The sequence below is a fragment of the Lethenteron reissneri genome, chromosome 65, assembly GCF_015708825.2.
Source record: "Lethenteron reissneri isolate LAM-NWPU_2019-01 chromosome 65, ASM1570882v1, whole genome shotgun sequence".
Taxonomy (NCBI): Eukaryota; Metazoa; Chordata; class Hyperoartia; order Petromyzontiformes; family Petromyzontidae; genus Lethenteron; species Lethenteron reissneri.
In genome coordinates this window covers 7,247,638-7,272,854 of record NC_083843.1, presented here as the reverse complement: position 1 = coordinate 7,272,854, position 25,217 = coordinate 7,247,638, and the positions used below count along the sequence as shown (strand labels likewise).

At 47.6% G+C, this 25,217-nt stretch overlaps 1 protein-coding gene across 1 annotated transcript; it reads right to left on the bottom strand.

Moving 5' to 3' along the window:
* Positions 1 to 10,745: 10,745 nt before the first annotated feature.
* On the bottom strand, positions 10,746 to 16,067 carry LOC133359380 (uncharacterized). Its single transcript, XM_061577782.1, has one exon. It carries the CDS (start codon positions 15,709 to 15,711, stop codon positions 13,456 to 13,458), a length of 2,256 nt encoding a protein of 751 aa, XP_061433766.1. The 5' UTR covers positions 15,712 to 16,067; the 3' UTR covers positions 10,746 to 13,455.
* Positions 16,068 to 25,217: the final 9,150 nt, after the last annotated feature.

The following is a 25,217-nucleotide window of genomic DNA, read 5'->3' as shown; positions in this document are numbered from 1 at the left end:
TAGGAGGGCTTTATCTCCAAACTGAACAAACCAGTAAAGCAGCATTGGAGGTATACAAAAAAAATCACATCCGTCAATAACAAGGCCTTGAAATGAAATATATAAATTGATGTAAGTGATAATAATGGATGTGTAGTGTGATTCAGAGACAGAGTTTCTAGGAGACACTTTCTTTTTGAACAACTTCCACGGTCTCGTCCGCACACTTTCCACTGTATCTCAGCCTCACCTGTACACAACATGAGCCATCTAACACTGACGACGCTGACTGAGATATTTAACTACTATCCTTCAGAGCGCAATATCTAGTGGAGTCGTTTAGCGACGATGGAAACGAGATGACAGCAACGACGAGACGAGTCCACTCCCAGAACCAGCAGCCTCGAGCCCCTGCTCTCGGCTCCTTTTATGCTCCCAGCGCAGCCTGGCTCCGCCCTGACCGCGCCTGCCTTCTCGAACCCGCTAGCAGGTTCCAGGGGACTCCAGACGAGGTCCTCCTTGACCTTTGCCCTAGTTACTCCGCTCTGCCAACGCACTGTGCTCACGCTCACCGGCGTGCGTAGTCTGTCCACGACAGTTGCCGCTGCTGTCCACCAGCCGGCGTTACTACACTACATACGCATGGTGTGTGGTACTTCTTTACACTACCATACGTAGCCAACTGTGCTCATCTGTAGGTCTCTATGGGTCTGCGTGTCTGTGTGTCTCTGTGTATGAATGGTATGTTGCACTTCTTTGGCACCTTACATAGCCAACCATACTAATTGGAGGTGCTATGAAGAAGGGACATTGCCCAAAACGTCGTCTACGATATTTTGGTGCCACAGTGGCTAGAAGATGTTATCGCCCTCGCCTTGTGTACAGGAGGTCGTGGGTTCAACCCTGACATTGGCCATGCCTGCTGCTGTATATTTGGAGTCTGCATCTCTCTCCCTCTCTCTGTCTCTCATCATCATCACCACGGTGGCTAGATGTTAACTACCTCGGCTGGTATAGAGGAGGTCATGGATTCGATCCCGACCCTCTGACGATGCCTGCTGCTGTATATTTGGAGTTTGCGGTGCGGCGAGATACTAACTACCTCGCCTGGTATACAGGAAGTTGTGGGTTCGATGCCGACCCCTGAAAATGCATGCTGCTGCATATTTGGATTTTGCGTCTCTTCTCTCCCTCTCTCTCCCCGTGGTCGCGTGAATTCTTCTCCGAGTCCTCTGGGTTTTCTCCTCCACATTTAAAAATCAACATCGCGCATTTAGTTTAACACGTAGTAGTAGTACTTTGCTTTCGCGACCAATTTTACCCATGATAGAGTTTTTTTTGGATTAGATCGTGCAAATACGAATGTGTCATTAAACCCGCCACCACCAGACACAACCAACCATGTCATGGTTCGTTACAAAACGTGGCCAATTCATTACTATTTCGATTTAAAGCTTTCGTGACTGCAGGGATTCATCTTCTTGGTTCTTTCGGTAAAGTCACGTGGTCGCGTGGATCTTTCTCCAGGTCCTCCGTTTTTTCCCCTCCACATTTAGAATCAAGGTCACAAATTTAGAGAGTATTTGAATTGCCACGTGATGATGATGATTATGATTATATCATCCAATTCGTTGAGCTATCAATTGCTATAGCCAGGTCGCGTCTGCAAAAGAGCTACATAGATCAGATCCTTACCTGGTGAAAACAAATAGCGGTAATACATCACACGAATCCTTCCGATGATAGGAAGACACTGGAGCTATGCACTTTTAAATCTAGATTGAAAACGAATTTCTTTGGAACAGATTATTGTGTTTAGTTTGTTGTCCTTCCCCCACACATCCGATTCACACGGTTGGTTACATACGGTGCAAAATAAGTTCAACATACACACACACACACAGAGACCCACAGACACCCAGATCCATAGAGACCCACAAAGACCCACAGACACCCATAGACCCAAAGAGATCCACAGAGACCCAAATATTAGCACGGTTGGCTATGGACGGTGCGAAAGAAGTTCAACATACATATATAAAATAAACAAAGATCCACCGTGCAGCCTTAACAGACTGCTGGGGTAAGTGCTGCTGGCGAGCAGCAGCACAAATGATGACCGGCACGCCACACCAGGGGGTGGATGGCCAGCACCACACCCGGCCGCATTTGTCTCCTCAGTGGCGATGTTTACTACACACCGCACACCAGGTGCTCATTTGAGGCTGAGTCGACCTAGGGGAGGCCCAGGACCGGTTCAAATAATCGTCACTCCTTGTGTTGGTGGCCCTGAACGGGAATCGAACTCGGGTCTCTACCCTATCAGAGACCAACATACACTCACACCCATAAAGCCATGCAGTGACCCACAGAGACCCATAGAGTCTTACAGAGACCCATAGAGAACGAGAGAGACCCATAGAGACACACATAGACCCATAGAGACTCATAGAGACCCACAGATGCCCATAGAGATGCACAAAGACCCTGAAAGACCCATATAGACCAACAGAGACCCATAAAGACCCACAGAGACCCATAGACACCCACAGAGACACAGACTCCATCAGAGACTCACAGAGACCCATAGACTACCTCAGAGACCCATAGAGACCCATAGAAACCCACAGAGACACCCATAGAGACCTACAGAGACCCACAGATGAGCATGGTTGGCTACATATGGCACAAAATAAGTTCAACATACACACACCAATACCCTCCATTTGCTACTAAGTGACGTTGAGGTCACCACGGGGCCTGTGCCAGGCATCAGTCCATCTCCTCTCCAGCCCTTGTCGTGCCCGTTTCTCTTTTTCTTTAGTGCTGCCTAACGGCGTGTGCGACTTCACGATGATATTGGTCCCGGTCTAGCACGGCGTGTAGAGTTTGTGCTGTTGTTAATTGTAGCCATGTTTTGATGTTACTGAGCCATGTCGTTTTTGGCCGTCCTGCCCGTTAAGCCCCCTCTATCCGGCCAGACAGAAGCTGCTTCAGCATGCGGTGGCTGAGAATGCGGGCTACATGACCCAGCCAATGCAGCCTTGCCTGTCGGAGGAGCTCACCGATGGGACTTTGTCCACATCTTTCAAGGATTGGTGAGCTCCTCGCACAATGCAGCCTGCAGGTTACACTCAGGATGGATCGTAATCAAGCCAGCCTGAATGTTTCTAACCAGCGCAGATGTTCCATTCGAGGGGTCCACGTTTCATAAGCATAGAGAAGGGAGAGCATGATTGTGGCCGAGAAGACCCACAGCTTCGTGTGGAGTGACAGACCAGGTAGCTTCCACGCACATTACGCAACTGATGAAAAGATAATGCCACCCAATTGATTCGGAGTGAGACCTCTGCTGTCAAACCAGAACTGGTCATAAGCACACTGCCCAGGTATGGGAAACTCTTCACTCTTTCCACAACTGCTCCATCACCAATGGGGAGTTGTGAGGGTGGAGTGTTTGATAACACAAAATACCCAGGCAGGTGTTTAGTTTTGGTGGGGCTGATGGTAAGACCCCACCTCTGAGGAGCATGATCCAGGTTCAGCAGCAGCGCCTCCAACTCCTCAGAGTGAGCAGCAATCACCAGATCATCAGCATAGGTAACGTGGTTGACCAATAGGGAGATATCCGATTTAAAGCTTTCGTGACTGCAGGGATTCATCTTCTTGGTTCTTTCGGTAAAGTCACGTAGAAGGGAAATAATAAAGTAATAAAAATAAAACATAATAAAATAATTCTCACGACGTTTCGGCCACAACGCAAGCAGCCGTTCTCAGGTGAAGAACAGGTCTGTCGGACATTCAGACGCTGTCTATCCGACAGACCTGTTCTTCACCTGAGGACGGCTGCTTGCGTTGTGGCCGAAACGTCGTGAGAATTATTTCATTATGTTTTATTTTTATTATTTTATTATTTCCCTTCTACGTGACTTTACCGAAAGAACCAAGAAGAGGGAGCTATCCCTCAACCGCACCCAGACATCGAGTAGCCTCCCATGGTATCTGTACCAATGCACACATAAACATACACAGATACGAGGGGACAAATAAAACAGATTCTGTACACGGACGCACGTGTCGACTCGCACGCACGCGGACGAAAAAACAATACACACAGAGACCCATAGACACCAAGACCAATAGAGACCCCACAGAGACCCCACAGATTAGTACGGTGCGAAAGAAGTTCAACACATACATACATATACCAATACCAATGTCCTCCATTCGCCACTCAGTGACGGTGAGGTCATCACGGCGCCTGTGCCAGGCCAGGTGCACCTTGAGGCCACGTTAATTATCGACGGCTTGCTGATAGGAGGTTATGGGACAAACCCAGAAGGTGCCATGGCTGGCAGATGCACCACCTGTAACCCCCACTGTGCCAATTTGCTGCATTTTAGCGGCCCGGTGCTCCGCTCGTTGTTGTGACTGTCGCTCATCTGCCCCCCGTTGGTGCAGGAGGGCGACTGCCTCTACCTGCCCAGTAGAAGCAGCAGCGTCCTTCACGAGCCTCCTCTTGCACAGAGGCCGATATTGACACCGCTGGTACCAGTTAGCACGGTTGGCTACGTACGGTGCGAAAGAAGTTCAACGTACAATACATAACATCTCCGCATCACCCGTTGCAATACATCATTGAAAAGGAGAGACAACCTGTTTGGTGATGGCTCTTCTAAATAACCAATCGCACTAAAAAAAACACGACAAAGATCCCCCGTATAGCCTTAACATACTGTTGGGGAAAGTGCTGATAGCGAGCACCTATAAAGGCTGGCATGGCTCACAAGGGGGTGGGTGGCAAACACCAGACCCGGCTGACTTCGTCTCTCCAGTGGCGATGTTTACTACACACCGCACACCAGTTGCTAATTTGAGGCTGAGTCGATCTAGGGGAAGCCCATGACCGGTTCAGATAACACTGTGTAACAATTTTTTTTTGTTCCTGGATAGTAAGTGTTATTTCCTAATTTCTTATGCCTCAAAAGTACAGAAAATTGATATTATTCCCCATAAACTTTGCTTTGGTGACAAGGACAGTGATATTTAGAAATTGTCCTATTTTGCAGAACATTCCAGATAGATTCAGTGCTGAGTAAACTTGAAGTAACTTCTAGAACATTCTAGAACTTTCCAGTAATATAAATAGTAGTAATAAAACAGGTGCCTTAAGCCCACCAGTTCAGTTTAATCCCAACTGCCTTAGTGGATACATATCTGCATTTTTCTGAGATGGCATCCAGAGGCTGCAAGCATCCGGCAGACGAATTTTGGTATGTCTGCGGCCAATTTAGCTCAAAGTTCAAAGGTCATTTATTAGGTATAGCCCTGTGAACCATTTGGCTCTTGAATCGGGTGCAACCGCAACAAACAAAAAAAACATGAACAAGAAAACATCTTAAAGTGACTATGTACAAACAGAAAATCCAAGAAAAGACAGCAAAATATTGCAGAAAAATCACCGTACACCAACCCTGTGCAAATATCCCGTGGGATGCAAGTCGAACAACAACAACCACAAGACAACTTATATTAAGGCCATCAGTCTAACTCTGTACTACAACAAACAAACATGGCCAAACCAAAAAACTTTTCGAAAATCACCAAAATAAAGCCATAAAAGCAATGAACTGTGACCGAATTTTCACAATAAACGACGTAAACAACATGTACTACCAAACTCTGCAGCCATAGCTGGCTGCATGAGTCACTCCACAACAGTAGGAGCATCAGTCGAGGTATCAACATTTTTCAATGCACCTTTAAGATCAACACACTAAATCAAAACACAGATCATACTTTGCATACTTTGCAGCGATCATCCGGAGCGAAACATTGTATTTTAGGCCAATAAATTGCAGTGGCAGCTAGGGGTGTACAACTCCTCTAGAGCAGTTTTGAGTGAAGATCTCATAGGTAGTGATTCAAGTTGCAGTTTATTGGCAAAATCATTCCAGACCCTGGGGGCATCAATAGCAAAGGCCCTTCCTCCAGTATCTGTACGGCAATAGAGAATGTGAAGCTGGTAAATGAGCGAAGACCTTAGGTCAAATTTGTTCTTTGAAACAGAGAGGAGATCCAGCAGGTAATCTGCGGATTTTTTTGTAAGTACATCATGAATAAATAAGATCTGATGCACAAGCCGTCGAACATTGAGAGATGTTAAGTTTGACCCAATGTAGAGATCACAGTGGTGAGTCTATATGGGCAGTTCAATGCAAATCTTAAGGCCGAGTGATACATTGAGTCAAGACATGAGCGAAAAAGTACTCTGTGGAAGCATCTGCTAAGATGTGTGAGGCCTAAAATGAATATTTTGGCATGCCTGTCGGGGATCAAGACAAACCCTGGGTACCTCTATTCACCTGCGAGCAATGCAAACCAAACTCTAGAAGGTAAGATGGACAATTGTTGCTCGAAATTAAGTTATAAAAAAAAAAATTTGTAAAAATGTTTTTTTTTTATACAGTATTTGACAATTTTCAATGTTATTGAAAAAATATATCATATATGAAAAATGTTGTGAGAAACTCTTACACATTAGTCATGGGTGAAATAAATGTAATTTTGTAGGATGGTACAGAGGGGGAAAAAATCCATGAAGTTCGCTATTCCAAGAATTTGGCGGGAACCCACTGACCACTCAAGCAACTACTACTTCTACATGGTGGACCCTTCCAAACGTCGGACTGACAAGAATGCACCTGCTATCACGTATCTGGACCTTCCTTCATCTATCGCCAAGGTGCCACACTGCCATGAGCTCCCCATACCCACTCATCCGGAGAGAGAGCAGCCATCTTTAGAAGAGAGCAAGTCAGAGAGAGAGGAAGACGTTGTAGATCCAGATGACAATTTCACAGGTGGAGCTGAGGAGAGAAACCCATACTACCCCAAGCAAAAAGACCTCAACGACTTGATCAGAGATCTTGGTCTCACCAAGTACAATGCCGGGCTTTTGACGTCTAGGCTCATGCAGTGGAACTTGTTGGATAAAAGTGTGCAAGTCGCAGATCAGAGGAAGCGTCAATGACCTTTTTGCAGCTTCTTCACCCATTAAGTTGGGCTCTGCTTTTGCCACAATGTGACCAGTCTGTTCGAGGCAATTGAAATCGCCTGTAACCAAAATGAGTGGCGCCTCTTCAATGACAGCTCATCCAGGAGCCTCAAAGCCGTGCTGCTCCATAATGGTAACAAGTACCCATCTCTTCGCCTGGCTCACTCGGTGCACCTCAAAGAAGATTACAACAGCATCAAGACCTTGCTGAACGCCTTAAAGTATGATGAGTACGGCTGCGAGGTCATCGGATACTTCAAAATGGTGGCATTCCTGATGGGTCTCCAAGGCGGTTTTACTAAGTTTCCCTGCTATCTTTGCCTATGGGACAGCAGGGACACCAAGGTGCACTACCACAGGCAGGACTGGCCACAGCGGACCGAGTTCTGTGTGGGGAGGAACAACGTCAAGTGGGAGCCACTGGTGGACTCCCGGAAGGTGCTGATGCCACCACTGCACATCAAATTGGGCCTTATGAAACAATTTGTCAGAGCTGTAGATAAGGAGTCAGTAGCCTTCAAGCACTTTCAAGACTCCTTTCCTAAGCTGTCTGAGGCAAAGGTCAAAGCCGGTGTCTTCGTCGGACAACAGATAAAGAAGATCCTGGAGTGCAATTAATTCCCAAAGAAGCTCACTAGTCAGGAGAAAGCGGCTTGGGACAGCTTTGTCGCAGTGGTTCGTGGCTTCCTGGGCAATCACAAGGTCGAAAACTACGTGGAGCTGGTTGAGACTGGTGAAGAACTCCGGCACAATGAGCTGTATGGTGTCCCTCAAAGTCTATATCCTTGATGCTCATCTTGATAAATTTAAGGAGAACATGTGAGCGTATTCGGAGGAGCAAGGCGAGTGCTTCCACCAGGATATACTGGACTTTGAACGCCGCTACCAAGGACAGTATAACGAGAACATGATGGGAGACTACATTTGTGTGCTGATTCGTGAAAGTTATTTACAGTATAATCGTAAATCTCAAAAAACGATTTATTTCAAACTCTTTTGTAGTCATTTTTGTATTACTTTAGTATAAATACATTGATTCATATGTTTTTTTCTGACTTTGTGAACTAAAAGACATAAACTCGCCCGTTTTCTCATTGCAAATAGGTAAATTTCAAGATATCAATGTTCTGGTCACTAAAGCAAAGTTTGTGGGGAATAATAGCCATTTTCTATACTTTTTAGACATAAGCAATTACGAAATAACACTTACTACCTAGGAACAAAAATTGTGTTACATAGTGTAATCGTCAATGGGTGTTGGCCGTGAACGGGAATCGAACTCGGGTCAACGGGTTCGTAGCGCAGTGTAGCGCTTACCGCTACACTACTGCCGATGGCTCTTCTAAACAACCCATCGTGCTAAAAAAAGACAAAGATAAAGCTCCCCCGTGTAGCCTTGTAACAGACTGTAGGGGCAAGTGCTATTAGCGAGCACCTATGAAGGCCGGCACAGCACATGAGGGGGTGGGTGACCAACACCACGCCCGGCCGCCTTTGTCCTCCTAGTGGCGATGTTTACACATCGCACCAGGTACTCATTTGAGGCTGAGTCAACCTAGGAGAGGCTCATGACCGGTTAAGATAGTCGGCAGTGGTGTTGGTGGCCGTGAGCGGGAATCGAACTCGGGTCGCCAGGTTTGTGGCGCAACGTAGCGATAACCGCTACACCACCACTGATGGTTCATCTAATCAACCCATCTGGCTCAGCACACACACACAAAGTGGCTCGCCGCAAATGAGCCACGATGCCTCGCCACCGATGTCGTCAAGGAAGATAAACTCCACTCATCCACGCAGCAGTGTTTTTTTTTATTACAGTGTTACATGCAAATGTACAATGTCTTCTTAGTCGTGAGTTGAACAATGGCAAGACCGAACCGTGGTCTGTCCATTGCTCACAGAGCTGCATTGCCTTCCGCTTGCCAGACGAATACAGCAGCAGCCTTGTTATCGGGGTCGCGCTCATTACACACACACAAATACGCTCGCCACCAAATGAACCGCAACTACTCCGCCGATCATCTCGTCAAGGAGCGTTTAAACCATCATCGCTCAAACTCTGCTCACCCTAGCAGCGTACAGCCAACTCAGTGGTGGCATGCCGTGCAGTTGCTACATCGTCAAGGCTCGTTGATTGCAACTCACTACTCTACGGGACGTCTGGGAAAAAAACAACACATTTCCAACCTGCAGGTTGTGTGTGTACAAAATTATTTGGCACGTGGTCATGACGGGGTACCGCAAGATCCGAACCGTGTGCATCCCGTGCTCACCGACCTGCATTGGCTCCCGCTTGCCAGACAAATACAGCAGCAGCAGCAGATTTGTTATCGGGGTCGCGCTCATTACACACACAAAGTCGTCCGCGACCAAATGATCCGCAACGACCCCGCCGATGATCTCGTCAAGGTAGCGTTAAACCATCATCGCTCAAACTCCGGTCGTCATCCTCACAGCAGTAGCAGCAGTGGCTTCTGGCTGGCACGTCGCTTTCAGATGTGCAGTGCTTCTGCGGCCGTCTGGAACGCTCTTCCCTTTCAATTAGTGGCGGCTCCTGCAAAATCTCTCAGGGGGGGCAAATGTCTGGATGATTGATAAGGATAAGGTCCACCCATGCAATGGATAAATTAACAGCTTAAGCATGTAAAGGCAACTTCACGTCTTTAATATTAATGAAAAATAAAGTGACTCTTACAATACATCTTGTTTGTTTCTATACTCACTATTAAAACAAACCACTCTAGTTTATTTTATTAAATATTCCACTAGGTGGCCACAAATTATATTGTTGGATGAAACGTGCTTACGTGTGATGACGTAAGCACGTATGATGACGTAAGCACGTTAGGGCGAGCCCTCCCGGAAGCCATAGAGAATGCATTGGAGTGCCCCCCGGTCGAAAAAAAACATCTTTGAATGTAAGTCTATGGAGCCACTCGGGGCGATTCTCAGCCGGAGTGAAATCGCCCAAAAAGAGGCGGTACTCCACAGAACGTGACATGACGCTAATTGGACTATATCCAGAGGCTGCAGTGACTCTGTGGTTCAATGACATTGGTGGTGCGTCGCCCAATCACCCTAATGAAGAAACCGCCCCTGCTTTCAATATTAGGAAGCCCCTGGGAGCTGTGGTGCACTTTTAAATCATCTATATTGACAATCTAATTCCTTTACAACTGCTGGTTGTTGTTGTTGTGTTTAGTTTGTTGTCCTTCCCCATCACACCTCCAATCAGCGACGGGTTGGCTATGCATGGTGCGACAGAAGTTCAACGTACGTACGTCCACACGTTTTCTAATGCTGACCGTGTGCGCATTTAAATGCGGTACATATTCTAGATTTGAAGCTTTCGTGACTGCAAGGATTCATATTCTTAGGTTGTTTTCGGTAAAGTCACGTAGGTAAAACATCAAAATTAATAAAAAATAAAATAAAGATCACGACGTTTCGGAGGCAACACAAGTCTCCGTCATCAGGTGGGACCGTCACAGCCAGATTAGCTCCATCAAATGAGGCAATGATTCAAGATGTAATCCCTTTAAAGCGAGTTGAGGGGGGAGGAGAGGGGGGGGGGAGCTCATCAGAATGTGGTAGCCGATACGTTCCATTCATTGGCTACCACATTCTGATGAGCTCCCCCCCCCCCCTCAGTGCGATTACGTCACGTCTCCTAGAGTACTTAAGGGAGATCCCGTGATGAAAGCGGGGTCACTGTGGGAACGGGTAGAGTAAGAAGGGTGAAGAGGGAACCAGGGGTAGAGAGGGATCGAGTAGCGAGTCTGGGGAGAAGCTGGTGGTAGCAGCCGTAGAGGTGCTTCTCTCTCCGGTCGGTGGAGTCGGCAGAGTCCCCAATCCGACACGAGAGAGACCAGAGCTAGCCGGGCAGGGACCAGGACTCAGTGTAGGAGCCATCGCCCCTGGGAGTTGTGTACCCTTGTGTATTATTGTTCACCAGTAATAAACCCTCGGCGAAAGGCCATAACTTACCTCCGTGTCCGAGTGCGTCCGTGGCAGCTCCTCAACACATATGTAGTGTTCCAAATTAAGAACCGCTAGACTCACGAGCAGGGGGTGGGGTCTCAGGGAATGCGTTCATAAGTGGGGGACTGCTCCCGTCCACGCGGTCTTCAGTCCTACGTCAGGTGACGTACCTCCAAAAAGTTACATTTAAAAAACTTTTTTTTAACACGCTTTTATGAAATGTTCTAGTAATGGCAGAACTCCATGATTCCAGGAAGTGGCCCCGAAGCTTGCCATAATGTAAGGGACCGTGGCCAATTACAGCCAACGTTAGTTGAGCGTGGACAATTAGACCTAAGCCGAAACATAACATAAAAAATAATGTTTAAAAATATATATATTTTTAATGATAGAATATAGCATTGTCATGAGTATGACATAAGTATACCAAGTTTGCAGTCGATACCACATTGGGAAGTAGATTAAAATTGAGTTACAAGATTTGAGGATACAACGACAACAACAATGACAACGGACTGAGTTAAAAGAAAGCGTGTAAAAAGTCGACGCGGTGTCGAAACGACGTAAGTCGAGACCCATTCTCCCAGAGAAACGACCACACGATGTGGGGTTACGTTCCTGACCAAGGGTCCAATATGAAGCTGTTATTATTTTGTTTAAGACGGTGAACACAAAGAGCACATTGAATCAACTACCAATCGTGTATCGAGTAGAATGACAGTTTTAAAAGGTTTCTTACACCTTTTTTTCGTTCCATAAGGATGAAGTAAATCAAACGAATCTAAAATGCTTGAGAATCGCAATAAAATCACGGAGGTTGAGCAACAGAGCGTGTGGGAAGGCAGAATGGACCAAGGAACTTCACGTTGAAATAAGCGTCGGCTTCATTATCCTTAATAGATGTCTTTTTTGGGTTACATCTCGTAAATATATAAATGTGTCATTAAAACCTGCCACCACCTGACACAGCCAACTAGTAAGGGTTGTCACGTAAACAGAACATGCCAATTAGTCACTAGTACAGCACGCTGGTGTGTTGGAGAGCCAAGCCACAACATTTACAATCTGAGTACGATATATATGTATGTGATCTAACCCTAAAACAACCTCTATTATGGATGATATTGGTCGCGAAAGAGAAAAATCCACGCAGTGACCACCACAGGGGAGAGAGAGACGCAGACTCCAAATATACAGCAGCAGCAGAAATGGATGGCCAGGATCGGGATAGAACCCATGACCTCCTGTATCCAAAGCGAGGTGGTTACCATCTCCATAGGCACCATGGCGCCCCCAGCTGGTTCAAGCAAATTGCCTGACTCTGCTACTGCCGATGAAACTAGAAACTAAACTAGAAACTAGTTTTATTTATTTTACTTTATCAGGTTAAGACCCCACTGAGCTGTTATAAAAAAAAAACATTTCAGCTCGCGGCCTGACCACAAAGGATAGTCCAATTAATATCCTATAATAATATGAATATTTTTCGATTTAAAGCTTTCGTGACTGCAGGGATTCATTTTCTTGGTTCTTTCGGTAAAGTCACGTAGAAGGGAAATAATAAAATAATATTCCCAAGAAGAATATGAATATTCTAAATTTATATTAATATCCTATAATAATATTAATATCCTCTAGTGGGTATTAATATCCTATATTAATATCCTATATTGAGATTCATATCCTGTAATATTATCCTATATTCATATATATTTGTATTAAAATCCTATACCATCCTATATGAATATCCGATAGTTATAATCCTATATTATTTATTTATTTTACGAAAAAAGTTGAATCGATAGAATTCGCTCCATTGAATCCAAAACGAAAAATCAATTTCGATATTTCTCGGAAAGAATCTTAAAGTCGGAATCGGTCGATTGAATCCAACTTAACGGGAAGAATCGATCTCGACAAATATTGTTCACAGTCCAGAATCGCTAAACTTAATTTTGCAGAGGAAACGATTCCGCGATTATATCTTTGAATCTGTAGGGGAAATCGCCGCAGAAACTTTCAGAAGAATCGATGCCTCAATTAAATCTTGGGAATCGGTTGGAAGTAATCGCCACCCTCAAACTATACAGAGGATTCGAATCCTCGATTACATCGTTACAAATCGTTGTCGTTTTAATTGTGTAAATATATTTAAAGCGATGTGTTTACCCTTCCTATTGCTTTGTACTCCTATCGGTGTTGTTTATGTCTGGCATTGTTTGTTCTTGTAACGTTCTGACCCCGTGTGCCTCCTACTGGAACATCTCTAAACAAAGAGCTTAACAGCGTTTCAGATTTCCTACTCCTACCACAGTAACAAAATTATGACTTGCCCTGACAGTCTGTTAACAGACTAGGTTTAGATAATTTTGGCAGCTCTACATTCCCACGGTGGTGGTGGCGATGATGATGATATCAGCCATTCGGTTGAGCTGCTATCATTTCGGCCTGCCTGCCGGACCAATGTCAGTGGCCGGCTCCACCATCGCGTCAACGGCGGCACGCTTTCGTTTCGTCGCACGAGTGGGGCTTCCTTCAGGCATCGGATGGTCGTCGATCTGCGAGCTGATCTCGCTCGGGACAGCCGGATAGTACGGCAGGTGTTCGGGTGGAATCGAGAAGTACTTCTTCGATAGCGAGGCCAGCTTCTTGTTTGATAGGCTGCTGACAGGAGCCGTCGGCAATCGGATCGACTCGAACGTCCCCTCCTCGATCGTGTTGACATTGGTGCCAAAAAGATCCTGTAGAATGGATCGCCGAACGAGATCGATGTTCTCCGGCACGATTAGTGGGACACAGGTGACCTCGTTGTCCGGAGTCGAACTCAGGTGTCTCATGCTGAGCACTCCTTCATCGAACTCAAAGAAGTAGTTGGAAGTGTATCGGGGCGGCATCGACTTGAAGTGCTTCTTCAAAAGACTCTCCCAGCCCGTGTAAAAAGGGCGTTGGGCATCCTGATGATCGATGAACGTTGCCTCGACGCTGTTGATCAGGTTGACAGTATCGACGATATCCGACGGCGTGTAGAAGTTCTTGCCCTTCATTGAATTGCGACACCATGTAACAACTCGATCGGCTTGGTTGTGCGAGTGCCCCGGCATGAGGTACAACAAAACGACTTTGCGGTAGAACAAGAGCGACAGCAGCGCAAAGAACATGAACATGACTTGAGACTTGTTCTGGCCAACGCAGTTGTCCAGAATCACCACCAGGGTCTTGGACATCGCGCCCGGGTTTTTGGCGAGCAGCCGCATGTGGTACATGAAGCGAAGACTACACAATGCGTCCGCATCCTTTCCTTGGGCACGCTCGTCATAAAAGATCACATTGTTGATACCGCTCGTGATATCCGCCAGCACGAAATTCTGCAACATCAGGTTTGAATCAAAGTAATCGGCGGACGGCCGCATGTGACCATAGTGTGGCATGGCGAAGCTACCGCCAAATTCCTCAATCTGAATCTGAATCGTCGGCAGGGGGCTCGATTCGTAGGCAGAATCAACAATGTCGGGTTCGGCGTCGTCATAGTGGTCCGGAATTATGGTGACGGGGATGTTCTGATCAGGAGCGTGCCGCTTGACGTACTCCTTGACGAAAGTGGACACCGTCCGGCGCTGGTCGATGGCCGCATCGAGATGCAAATTCTTCTCCTCCAGTAGGCGCTTGCGCTCATCTGCTGGAAGATCCTCGCACGCGAGCCGGACGTCGAGGCGAACGCAGCAGTCGCAGACGTCTTCCGTGGTGCGCGTCAAGCGCAGTCCGGGATAGAACATGTGAACGTATTGAATCCATCGCGAATACGACACGACTCGACACCCCTTGACAGCATCCAACTTGGCCTTGTATCGGCGATAAAGCTTGGTCCAGGTGATGTTGGGCTCAACAAAGTACTGTCGAGGCCGACGATGAGAGCAGGGAAAGTCGTCCTCGACCTCCCACGTGTAGGCATTCTCCTTGATGGCGTCGAGATCATCATCAGCAAGGGCATGATGTGGAACTTTTGGCGGGCGTCGCGTATGCAGTGTTTCGATGCCATTCTCGAGGACTTTCCGCAATCGATGGATCCTGGAACCGCCGACTGGGATGATTGCACGAATCACGCTCTCTGACAAGCCCTGCTGAAGCATCTGCAGGACAATCCTCTCCGACTGTTGCCATTCAGATCCATTCCGGTCGGTCTCCATCAACTGCCAATCATCCCGAATTTTGCGAACAGCGTCATCACCGAGAATGCTGATGGCGCGGGCCATTGCAGTGTCCTTGCGATTGCAACGTTCACGAACTTGACGAAGCGGGACGGTTTGCTGCGATCCACCACTGCCGCCCACCCGACGACCGCTTTCGCTGCTGGACAGAGTTGACAATTGTGAGGACGAAAGTGCTGTCACGCGAGACGATGTAGCAGATGATGGCGCCGTCACCGCCACCGTTGATGTCTGGCACGAGGCCGTAGCCGTCGACGTCGACGCTGGGAACGTACCATTGGAAAGGCTTACGTACTCAATGATGCGCTCCCTCCACCGACTCGCGACGAAATTGCTGCCGAATGTTTTCCGGAAGTCCTCGAGAACGGCCAGCGATTCGCCAAAGGTGGACGCGGGCAGGGATTGCCAATGATCCTGCCCATACCCGAGCATGGAGTGCATTCGCTTGTTCAGCTCTGCTGCCCTTTTGTTCTCGCTGCGCTTGGACATGATGGCAGAATGGTCGACGCTGGGTGGGTCGCGGTGTTTATGTACGCGGTGGGACGGAGTCGCCAAAAATAAATAAATTACGATTTTGACTTACGTTCATTCAGGATCCCCGTGGGTCCCGCCATGAGGTTCAAATGTCCACGTGATGATGATGATACCAGAATCTTGGTTGACCTGCCATCATTGTGGTGATGGCAGGTCGCTTTGTCTGAAACACAGAGCTACACAGCAGCTCAGTGAGGGGACCTTACACCTGGCGAAATAATAAAAGTGGTTTAGAGTTGACGGCAAAAGAGCTTCACAGCTCATCGGATTGCTCCTGCTGTCTATCAAAATCGAGATTCTGATCGCCTGAGAATTTCGATTCCCGAAAGCTTCCGATTCCCGGAATATTGATTCTGAATCGATTCTGCCTGCACTTAATAGCAAGAATCGCTCAAAATCTTCACGAGAAAATGAATCGATTCCTGGAATCGATTCGTGTTTGGAGGATGGGGGACAGCGTGTTGAAGAATCGATTTTTCGTAAACGATTCAGCGGGTAGGAGAGCAAATCGTCGAGATAATGAAATCGCTTAATAGGGAGCGGAGTCGTCGTGATTGTGGATCGATTCTTAGGGGGCAGATTCGTCGAGATAGTGAATCGATTGTTGGCTGGAGGGAGTGGAAATCCCGGGATAGGGAATCGATTCAAGGTTGTCGAATCGTCGAGGTAGCGATTCTATTCTCGGTTTGTAGGGGGGGGATCGATTTAATAAAGAATGTATTCCTAGGAGCCGGAATCGTCGAAATAATTGATTCCTCCACCCCACTCCTTTCCCCTTCCCTACTCCTCCTACCCCCTCCCCCACCTTCCCCACCCCTCCCCCACCCTTAACCCCTCCCCCCACCTCTCCCCTCCCCCCTCCTTCTCTCTCTCTGTGCGGCCGAGCGAACGTAGGCTGCGTTGAAACCTCGCGGCATCTTCACCACCACTTGTATCGCCTTCCTTGTGTTGTGTTTAAGTTTTCTATGATCATCACCACTATCATCACCACTACCCCTCGGCACCTGTCATTTTGGAGGCCCCCACACCCCCCCGCTTTCCTATATTGGTGTCCTTCTTGCCTTTCTCGCAAATCGGGTCCTGGGTGTATACCCACCACCGGAGAGGAAGAATAGCAGGCGCATCTTACAGATGACTAGTCGATGGTCAGAGGGCAGATCGGCTCCACGGTAGGTCCTGGTATCAAGGACATGAGCTCGCATCCGATGTCCGTCACTATGTAGTCCAGCAGATGTTCTTGCTTGGACCCGGCATGCATCCATGATGTGTGGATGCGCTGATGCCGGAAGAGCGTGTTGGTAATTACAAGCCCATGGGCTGCACAAACATCTAGCAGCCTCCTACCGTTGTTATTGAGCTGATCTGGCCCATACCTTCCAATCACTCCAGACCAGATGCCAGCATCATGATCAACTCGGGCATTGAAGTCACCCAACAAGATGACTCTGTCCTGAGTGGCCACTTTAGCCAGCACCTGTGACAGCAAGTCATAGAAGGCATCTGACTCATCGGCTTTGCCTGCATCCCTCCACGAATGTTCGTCTTCAGTGGGGGCATGAGTAACCACGACCACCACTCCTCGCCTCCGGTTGATGGGAAGGCGAGCCCAAAGTATCCTGGGGCTTACAGCTTCCCACACCTCACCGCCATGCTCCCACGCCCCCTTCATTCTTTTGTTCAGAAGAAGAGCCACACCCTGTTGTTTGGTAGTCTCCTGCCCCGAGTAGAGGACTGTTCACCCCTCATGGTGGGAGGAGCCAGAACCGGTCCACCGGACCTCCTGAATGCCACAGAGATCCAGGCGGTACCGGTTCAGTTCCCGACAAAGAAGTGGCGTACCAAGCATGAAAACAGGCATCTGTCTGTGGCTTTTCCTACCAAGAAATGTCTTATATACCTGCCTGACACAGAGATAATTATGTGGCTTGAAATTCAAAAGATAACTTTTTTTTCATTGGCTGAACAACCAACAAAGGTTTCTGATAAGTCAGTGAAATTACTTGATGGAGACTATGCACATAGGCCACACCCCATCAAAAAAAGACCTCGTAAGAGCTGTTGACAATTTGCATGTCAACGTTAGCATTATCTACTTCCGTGGATCTTAAAACAGACGGTCTGTGTAATAAAAGACTCCGTCAGGCACTGCTGGTCTCCGTTTGTCTTTTATTCAAGTTCTTTCTCCGCACCCCGCTGGTCTCCTCCGCGTACCAGCGTCGTCTCGCGTGTGCCCCGCACGCGATTCCTCCTCAGCTCCTCCACTCTTCCTCTCGCGTGCCGTGCACGTTCCTCTCGCATGCCGCGTACGCTCCTCCGTTAGCTCCTCCTCGCGCGTGCCTCGCACGCGCTCTCCCGTCAGCTCCTCCTCACGCGCGCCCCGCACGCGCTCTCCCGTCAGCTCCTCCCCGCTCCGCACACCGCTGGCCGACGGTGTGCCGAAGCCCCATCAGCCACGTGGCTGATGGCGCGGCGGCCACCCAACGTGGTCCCGCTTCTTCACTCCAACAACTGACCCCGATCCCTTCTGGGCTCCCCCTATATCTTCTCCCCCACGTGACCCTGACAACTCCCCTTCTGGATCGTCAGATCCGGCCTTCCCATACTGGGCTCCGCCCCCCAATACCCCGGGCCGTGTGATTGGGCCAGAGCCCAGCAGCAACCCCATTTACGCTCGCATTACATATGGAAAAAATGAATGGTTGGCTATGTACGGTGCGAAAGAAGTTCAACGTACAATACATAACAGCTCCGCATAATCGAAGAGGAGAGACAACCTTGCGGGTGATGGCTCTTCTAAACAACCCATCGCGCTCAGCATGCGCAAGTAGCCTGCTGCAAATGAGCCACGATGCCTCGCCACCGATGTCGTCAAGGAGGATAAACTCCGCTCATCCTCACAGCAGTTTTTTTTATTCCATGGCTATGTGCAAATGTACAGTACGTCTTTTTAGTCATGAGTTTAACAATGGTAATTGTTTTTATACATATACAGAGGCGTAGCAAGGGGGGGCAGGGGGGTACATATGTCCCCGGGCGCCAAGGTAAAGGGGCGCCAAAATGAGGCTTATTGCGGCGGGCGCGGCAGCCTGAAACTACTGCACAAATCTACACCTCAACCTAAAAGTTTATATATCCCGCCACACACAGCCTACATGTCATGTAATTACATTTTGGTATGTGATTAAACGGGGGGGCACCAATTTTATAGTTCGTCCCCGGGCGCAAAATATCCTAGCTACGCCACTGTACATATACAAGCTTTACTACCCGGCTTCGCGCGGGACTTGGATTCACCACGCCCGCGCCGCCTTCACACACCAGTTACTTGTTCAAATAATCGTCACTGGTGTTGGCCATGAGCGGGAATCTAACTCGGGTCACCAGGTTTGTAGCACAGCGCGCTAACGACTACACTACCGCTCCCCCCCACACACAAACGCGAGCGCATCCATAGGTACACAAACACGCGCTTGCTGCAGACACACACAACTTTCAGGGTGCGTACGGTAGTAAATGACTCAATAAACCAATGTTGCGCAAAGAACGTCTTAGACCTGCAATACATTTGTATGGCACTTTACTCGCATAGGGTTGGGGGGGATGCGTGACATGAGCAGGCACACTGCGTTACGTTTCCGCATGCGCGGGTGACATGACAGATGTGACGTCACAGCTCACTTGCCGTGCTAAATATATGCATTATTGCGCCCCTCCCCCCCAAAAAATACAAAAGTCTATTTTTATAATTTTTGCATGGTGTACAGTCTGGAAAGTACCCACATGGCAAATTTATAGTTTGTTGCATGTCGGGAAGTACGCTAAACATTTTCAACAGACACACATTCACAAATTTCCCTTTTATATATATAGATAGACGAATTGTAACACATTTTTGCAAGACTCGAACCGTGGTCCGTCCGGTGCTCGCTGAGCTGCATTGCCTTCTGCTTGCCAGACGAATACAGCAGCAGCCTTGTTATCATGGGCGTGCTCATTACACACAATGTCGCTTGCTACCAAATGAACCGTAACTATCCCGCCGATGATCTCGTCAAGGCAGAGTTAAACCATCATCGCGCGAACTCCGCTCGCCATCCTCGCAGCGCTTCCGCGGCCGTCTGGAATACTCTTCCTTTCCGATGTTAGGAAGCCCCTGGGGAGCTGTGGTGCACTTATAAATCAGCTACATTTGTAGGGGTGTTACGGGAGGGCGAACAAACACACCAGGGGTGGTTATTCCCGCACGCGGAAGGATGCTTACATCCACGTCCGCATCGGTTAGCCCTGGGGGGCTGTAACGGCGCTGTGATCCCCCACGGCCCCACCCCTCGGGGGGGAGTTGCTATATAAGGCGGTGAGCCGGTCGGCTCGGCGTTCAGTGTTTAGCTTAAACCAGTGAAGAGTGAAGACCGGCTAGATAGGCCCTGGGACTCCCCTGGATCGCTGTCCTTCTAAGGACCGACTAGGGCAAGCCAGTGGCGTGGCCCCAAGAGCCCAGAGCCGATGCTCTTGTAAGAGCCGGTCTGGTGACTAAGGGTGCCGTGATCCTAGCTTGACCAGAGCTGGATCAGCTAGCCTCCCCTAGCTCTCGAGTGGAGGACCTGGGAGTAGGCTAGCCGGGTTAGAGACAGTGGGGTCTCCCTGTTAGACGGGTGAAGGGGCCGTTACCCCTTCGAGTGTTGTATACATTGGCCTGTGCTGAGTGAAACGTTATAATAAATAAGTGTCCTTCCAACTACGTCGTCCACGTCTCATTGAACCTACTACACATTGACAATCTCATTCCTTTACAACTGCGTGTTGTTGTTGTGTTTAGTTTGTTGTCCTTCCCCAACGCACCTCCGATCAGCGACGGGTTGGCTACGCACAGTTCGACAGAAGTTCAACGTACGTGCGTACACACATTTTATAACGCTGACCGTGTGCGCGTTTAAATGCGGTACATATTTATTGTGTTCCAACTTACGAACCGCTCGACTTACGAGCAGAGGCGGGGTCTCAGGGAACATGTTCGTAAGTGGGAGATTGCCCCCGTCCACGTGGTCCTCGGACCTACGTCCGTTGACGTATCTCCAACAAAGGCGACGCGGTGTCGAAACGACGTAAATCGAGACTCATTTTCCCAGACAAACGACCACACGATGTGGGGGTTACGTTCCTGACCAAGGGTCCGACATGCAGCTGTTATTATTTTGTTTAAGACGGTGAATACAAAGAGCACATCGAATCAACTACCATATCGTGTATCGAGTACAATTACGGTGTTTAAAAAGGTTTGTTACACCTTTTTTCGCGTTCCGTAACGATGAAGTAAATCAAAGAATCGAAAATGCTTGAGAATCGCAAAAAATTCATGGAGGTTGAGACTGACTGGGCCAAGGTTCTTCACGTTTAAATAAGGATCGGCTTCATTACCCTTAAAAGAGGTTATTTTGGGGGGTTAGATCGCGTAAATATACGTGTCGTTCAAACCCGCCACCACCCGACACCGCCAACTAGTAAGGGGTGTGTTGGAGAGCCAAGCCACAACATTTACAATCTGAGTACAATTTACACGATCTAACCCCCAAAAAAATATATATTATGGATTATACTGGTCGCAAAAGCCTGCTACGTGTTAAACCTTAATTACCATTTCCGGCAATGAAACACAGGAGATGCATTAAGCTTATCATGGTCGTGCTCACGCGGAACGCTGCTAACCGCTACACTACTGCTCACCACAATACATAAATAAATACACACGGATACATACAGAAATAGACCAAATAGACACACGCAGATTCAAGGCATCAAGTACTGCATTAACCACACATGATACATGTGGCAAAACATGCAAACAAACGTGGCTCTTATAGGAATAATAATGTACACAAACTGATTGGCCTACTACACGGGAGACATCCGCCTCGTCTCACCACCAATGTCAGTAGACCAGAGAATGCGAAAAGGCGACCAGTACAAGGACAATGCCAAATATCAGAGCACTGATAGCTAGGAAGTCCAGTCCGGCACTGCCACCAACCTGGTGTCGAACTCGGACACTGCCTCCCCCACCCACGTCATAAGGGAGCCGGCTCCCTTGCCTATAAACATCTGATAGCCCTGACTCGGCTGCTGCTGAGACACTGAATATCGAAACCCGGTCCTTGAATTTCAACAACTGGGGCAGTTCACCAGCATAAGTTGAAGCAAATTGCCAGACTGCTGGTACTGCTGATGAGACACTGAATATCGAAACCCGGTCCTTGCCATTAAACATCTGGGGCAGTTCAGCATTGATTCCAGCAAATTGCCTGACTCTGCTACTGATGAAACTAAACTACTCAACTAGTTTTTACGTCTACCAGGTGTAAGGCCCCACTGAGCAACTGTGTGGCTCTTTTTATTACACGTTTTTTTTAATTTACTCACTCTGTTGTTGTATCCTCAAATCTTGTAACTCAATTTTTACCCACTTCCCAATGTGGTATCGACTGCAAACTTGGTATACTTATGTCATACTGATGACAATATTATATTCTATCATAAAAATAAAAAAAGTATTTTTAAACATTACATTTTATACGGTATGTTTCGGCTTGGGTCTAATTGTCCACGCTCAACTGACGTTGGCTGTAAATCACCACGGTCCCTTACGTTATGGCAAGCTTTGCGGCCACTTCCTGGAGTCGTGGCGTTTTGCCATTACTAGTACGTTACTTTTCATTAAAGCGTGTTTTAAAAAAAGTTATTTTAATATTACTTATTCTGAAGCGACCTCGCCATCACAAGTGATGGCAGCTCAACCACCTAGCTGTTATCATCATCATCATCACGTGGAAATGTATAGCAGCAGCCGAGTGACTATAAATACATGGTGATGTCGATTCTAAATGTGGAGGGAACCAAACGGGAGGACCCGGAGAAAATTTCACGCAGTGACCACCACAGGGGAAAGATGCAGACTCCAAATATACAGCAGCAGCCGACATGGTCAGGGTCAGGGTCGGGATGGAACCCACGACCTCCTGTAAACCAGGCGAGGGATTTAACATCTCATCAGAGGGAGAGAGAGACATAGACTCTAGAATCTAGATATACATCAGCAGCAGCAGGCATAGTCAGGGTTGGGAACGAACCCACGACCTCCTGTATCCCAGGCGAGGTGGTTAACAACTCCATAGGCACCATGGCGCCCACATCTGGTTCAAGCCAATTGTCTGACTCTGCTACTGCTGATAAAACTAAACTAGAAACTAAACTAGAAACTAGTTTTACTTATATTACTTTATCAGGTTAAGGCCCCACTGAGCTGTTATAAAAAAAAAACATTCAGCTCACGACCTAACCACAAAGGGTAGTCTAATTAATATTATATAACAATATGAATATTCAAAATGTATATTCTTCGTTTCTTTCGGTAAAGTCACATATGTATAAAATAAAATAAATTAAATCACGACGTTTCGGGCGCAACACAAGCGTCCGTCATCAGCAAACCTTCCAGCTACTATCAAAGGTTTGTTCATAAAGCCATCCAGATATATAAACATATACATAACTTCAACCAAGAAGATGGATACAAATTGAGCAATCATTGGAAGGATGTTATTAACCAGCTAAAACCTTAACTGCTCTATAGTTTGCCTTCTTATCCGCATCCCCAGTTTTCTGCAGCCTCCTACTCCCAGCCCCGGCATTTTGCCGTGCTTGCAGCACCCCATTTCTCCTACCCCACCCCCCCTCTCTATCTCTCCTCCCTGGCTCCGCCCCCCCCCCCTCTCTTACCTATATAGCCTCTTGATACAAGCACCTCTTTTGCCCACTTCAGCAATTGTTTCTTGCTGTGGTTGTCCCACCTGATGACGGACGCTTGTGCTGCGCCCGAAACGTCGTGATTTAATTAATTTTATGTGTTCTGCCTCATGGCAGGAATTTTACCTCACGGCAGATGGGGGGGGGCGTATGTACACATGAATTTCCTGTTTTTGATGCTAATTTTGGTCACATGACCAGGTAGTTGCAATTTAAGATTCCCGCTCACCCACGCGGGCGTCGGCCATTACACACATAATTCAAGATGGCGGCACACATCACCAATTTCACTGGAGCATGTAAAGAGCTTAAGATCAATACGGAGAATGTCGAAGATGATTCTGTCAGAAAATACCTTTGTGACCAAGGCTGCATATGGATCTTCAATCCTCCTCACTCTTCGTATATGGGTGGAGCCTGGGAACGCATGATCGGGATTGCTCGACGTATTCTCGACTCCATGCTATGTGATGTCGGGTCCACACGGCTCTCTCACGAGGTTTTGACCACTCTCATGGCCGAGGTCTCAGCCATAATTAATTCAAGACCCCTGATCACCGTCTCAACCGACCCGGAGTCACCATTCATCTTGACTCCTGCTTCACTTCTTACCCAGAAGACAGACGTGCTCACAGCACCTACCGAGGAGGCCAGCACTGCAGACCTCTACAGACCTCAATGCAGACAAGTGCAGAGCTTCGCGAACACGTTCTGGCGTCGCTGGAAAAACGAGTACTTTTGCGACACTCCAAGTGCGCAACAAGTGGCAGTCTAACAGACCAGACATCCAAGAAGGCGACCTCGTTCTACTGAAGGACAACCAAGCCAAACGGAATGAGTGGCCAATGGGCCGCATCCTCAAGTCGATTCCAAGTGCCGATGGAAAAGTTCGAAAAGTTGAGGTTATGATTGCGAAGCAAGGTGTCGCAAGAACTTTCATCAGGCCCATAGTCGAGACAGTACTATTCTCTCGCAAAGATATGGACAAATAAGTTGACCCGTTGAAGTTGTTATACATTTGTTTAGATATGAAATAAATGGTGGTAAAGTGATACCTCGGTTCACGAACGCTTCGGTTCACGAACAACTCGGTTCACGAACAGAAAATTTCATAAAAATATGCTCCGGTTCACGAACTCCGCTTCGGTTCACGAACAGGAGCCGCGCCCATTTTTATGCTAATTCCAGGCTGTCACATGGTCGTGACTTACTGTAGGAAGATCGTGGAGAGAAGAAGAGACACAGAAAGAAGTACTGTGAGTACTGTGAAGACACTTGCAGTGACTTTTTGATTTTTGGTGTGCTTTTTAGCTCATACAGTACTGTACTACTGTACTGTACAATACTGTACTTACTGTATTGTACAGTTCACCCGTTTGAGTGCTTACTGTCTCCCACCCGCCTCCCACCTGCCTTCCTCCATGCCAGAAGTCATCTCAAGCAAGGTTAGTGTTCTCTCTTTATACATTACTATACTGTACAGTACTAATGTGTATTGTAATTTGTTTCATATTTTTGTGCTTCAAAAACCAAAAAAAAAGGTCAGAACGGATTAACCGGATTTACATTGAACCCTATGGGAAAATGTGCCTCGGTTCACGACCAATTCGGTTCACGACCAGAGTCAGTTCACGAATTAAGTTCGTGAACCGAGGTATCACTGT

Bases quoted from the DNA above. Each gene is read 5' to 3' on its own strand.
- LOC133359380 (XM_061577782.1), bottom strand. From the start codon at position 15,711: ATGTCCAAGCGCAGCGAGAACAAAAGGGCAGCAGAGCTGAACAAGCGA.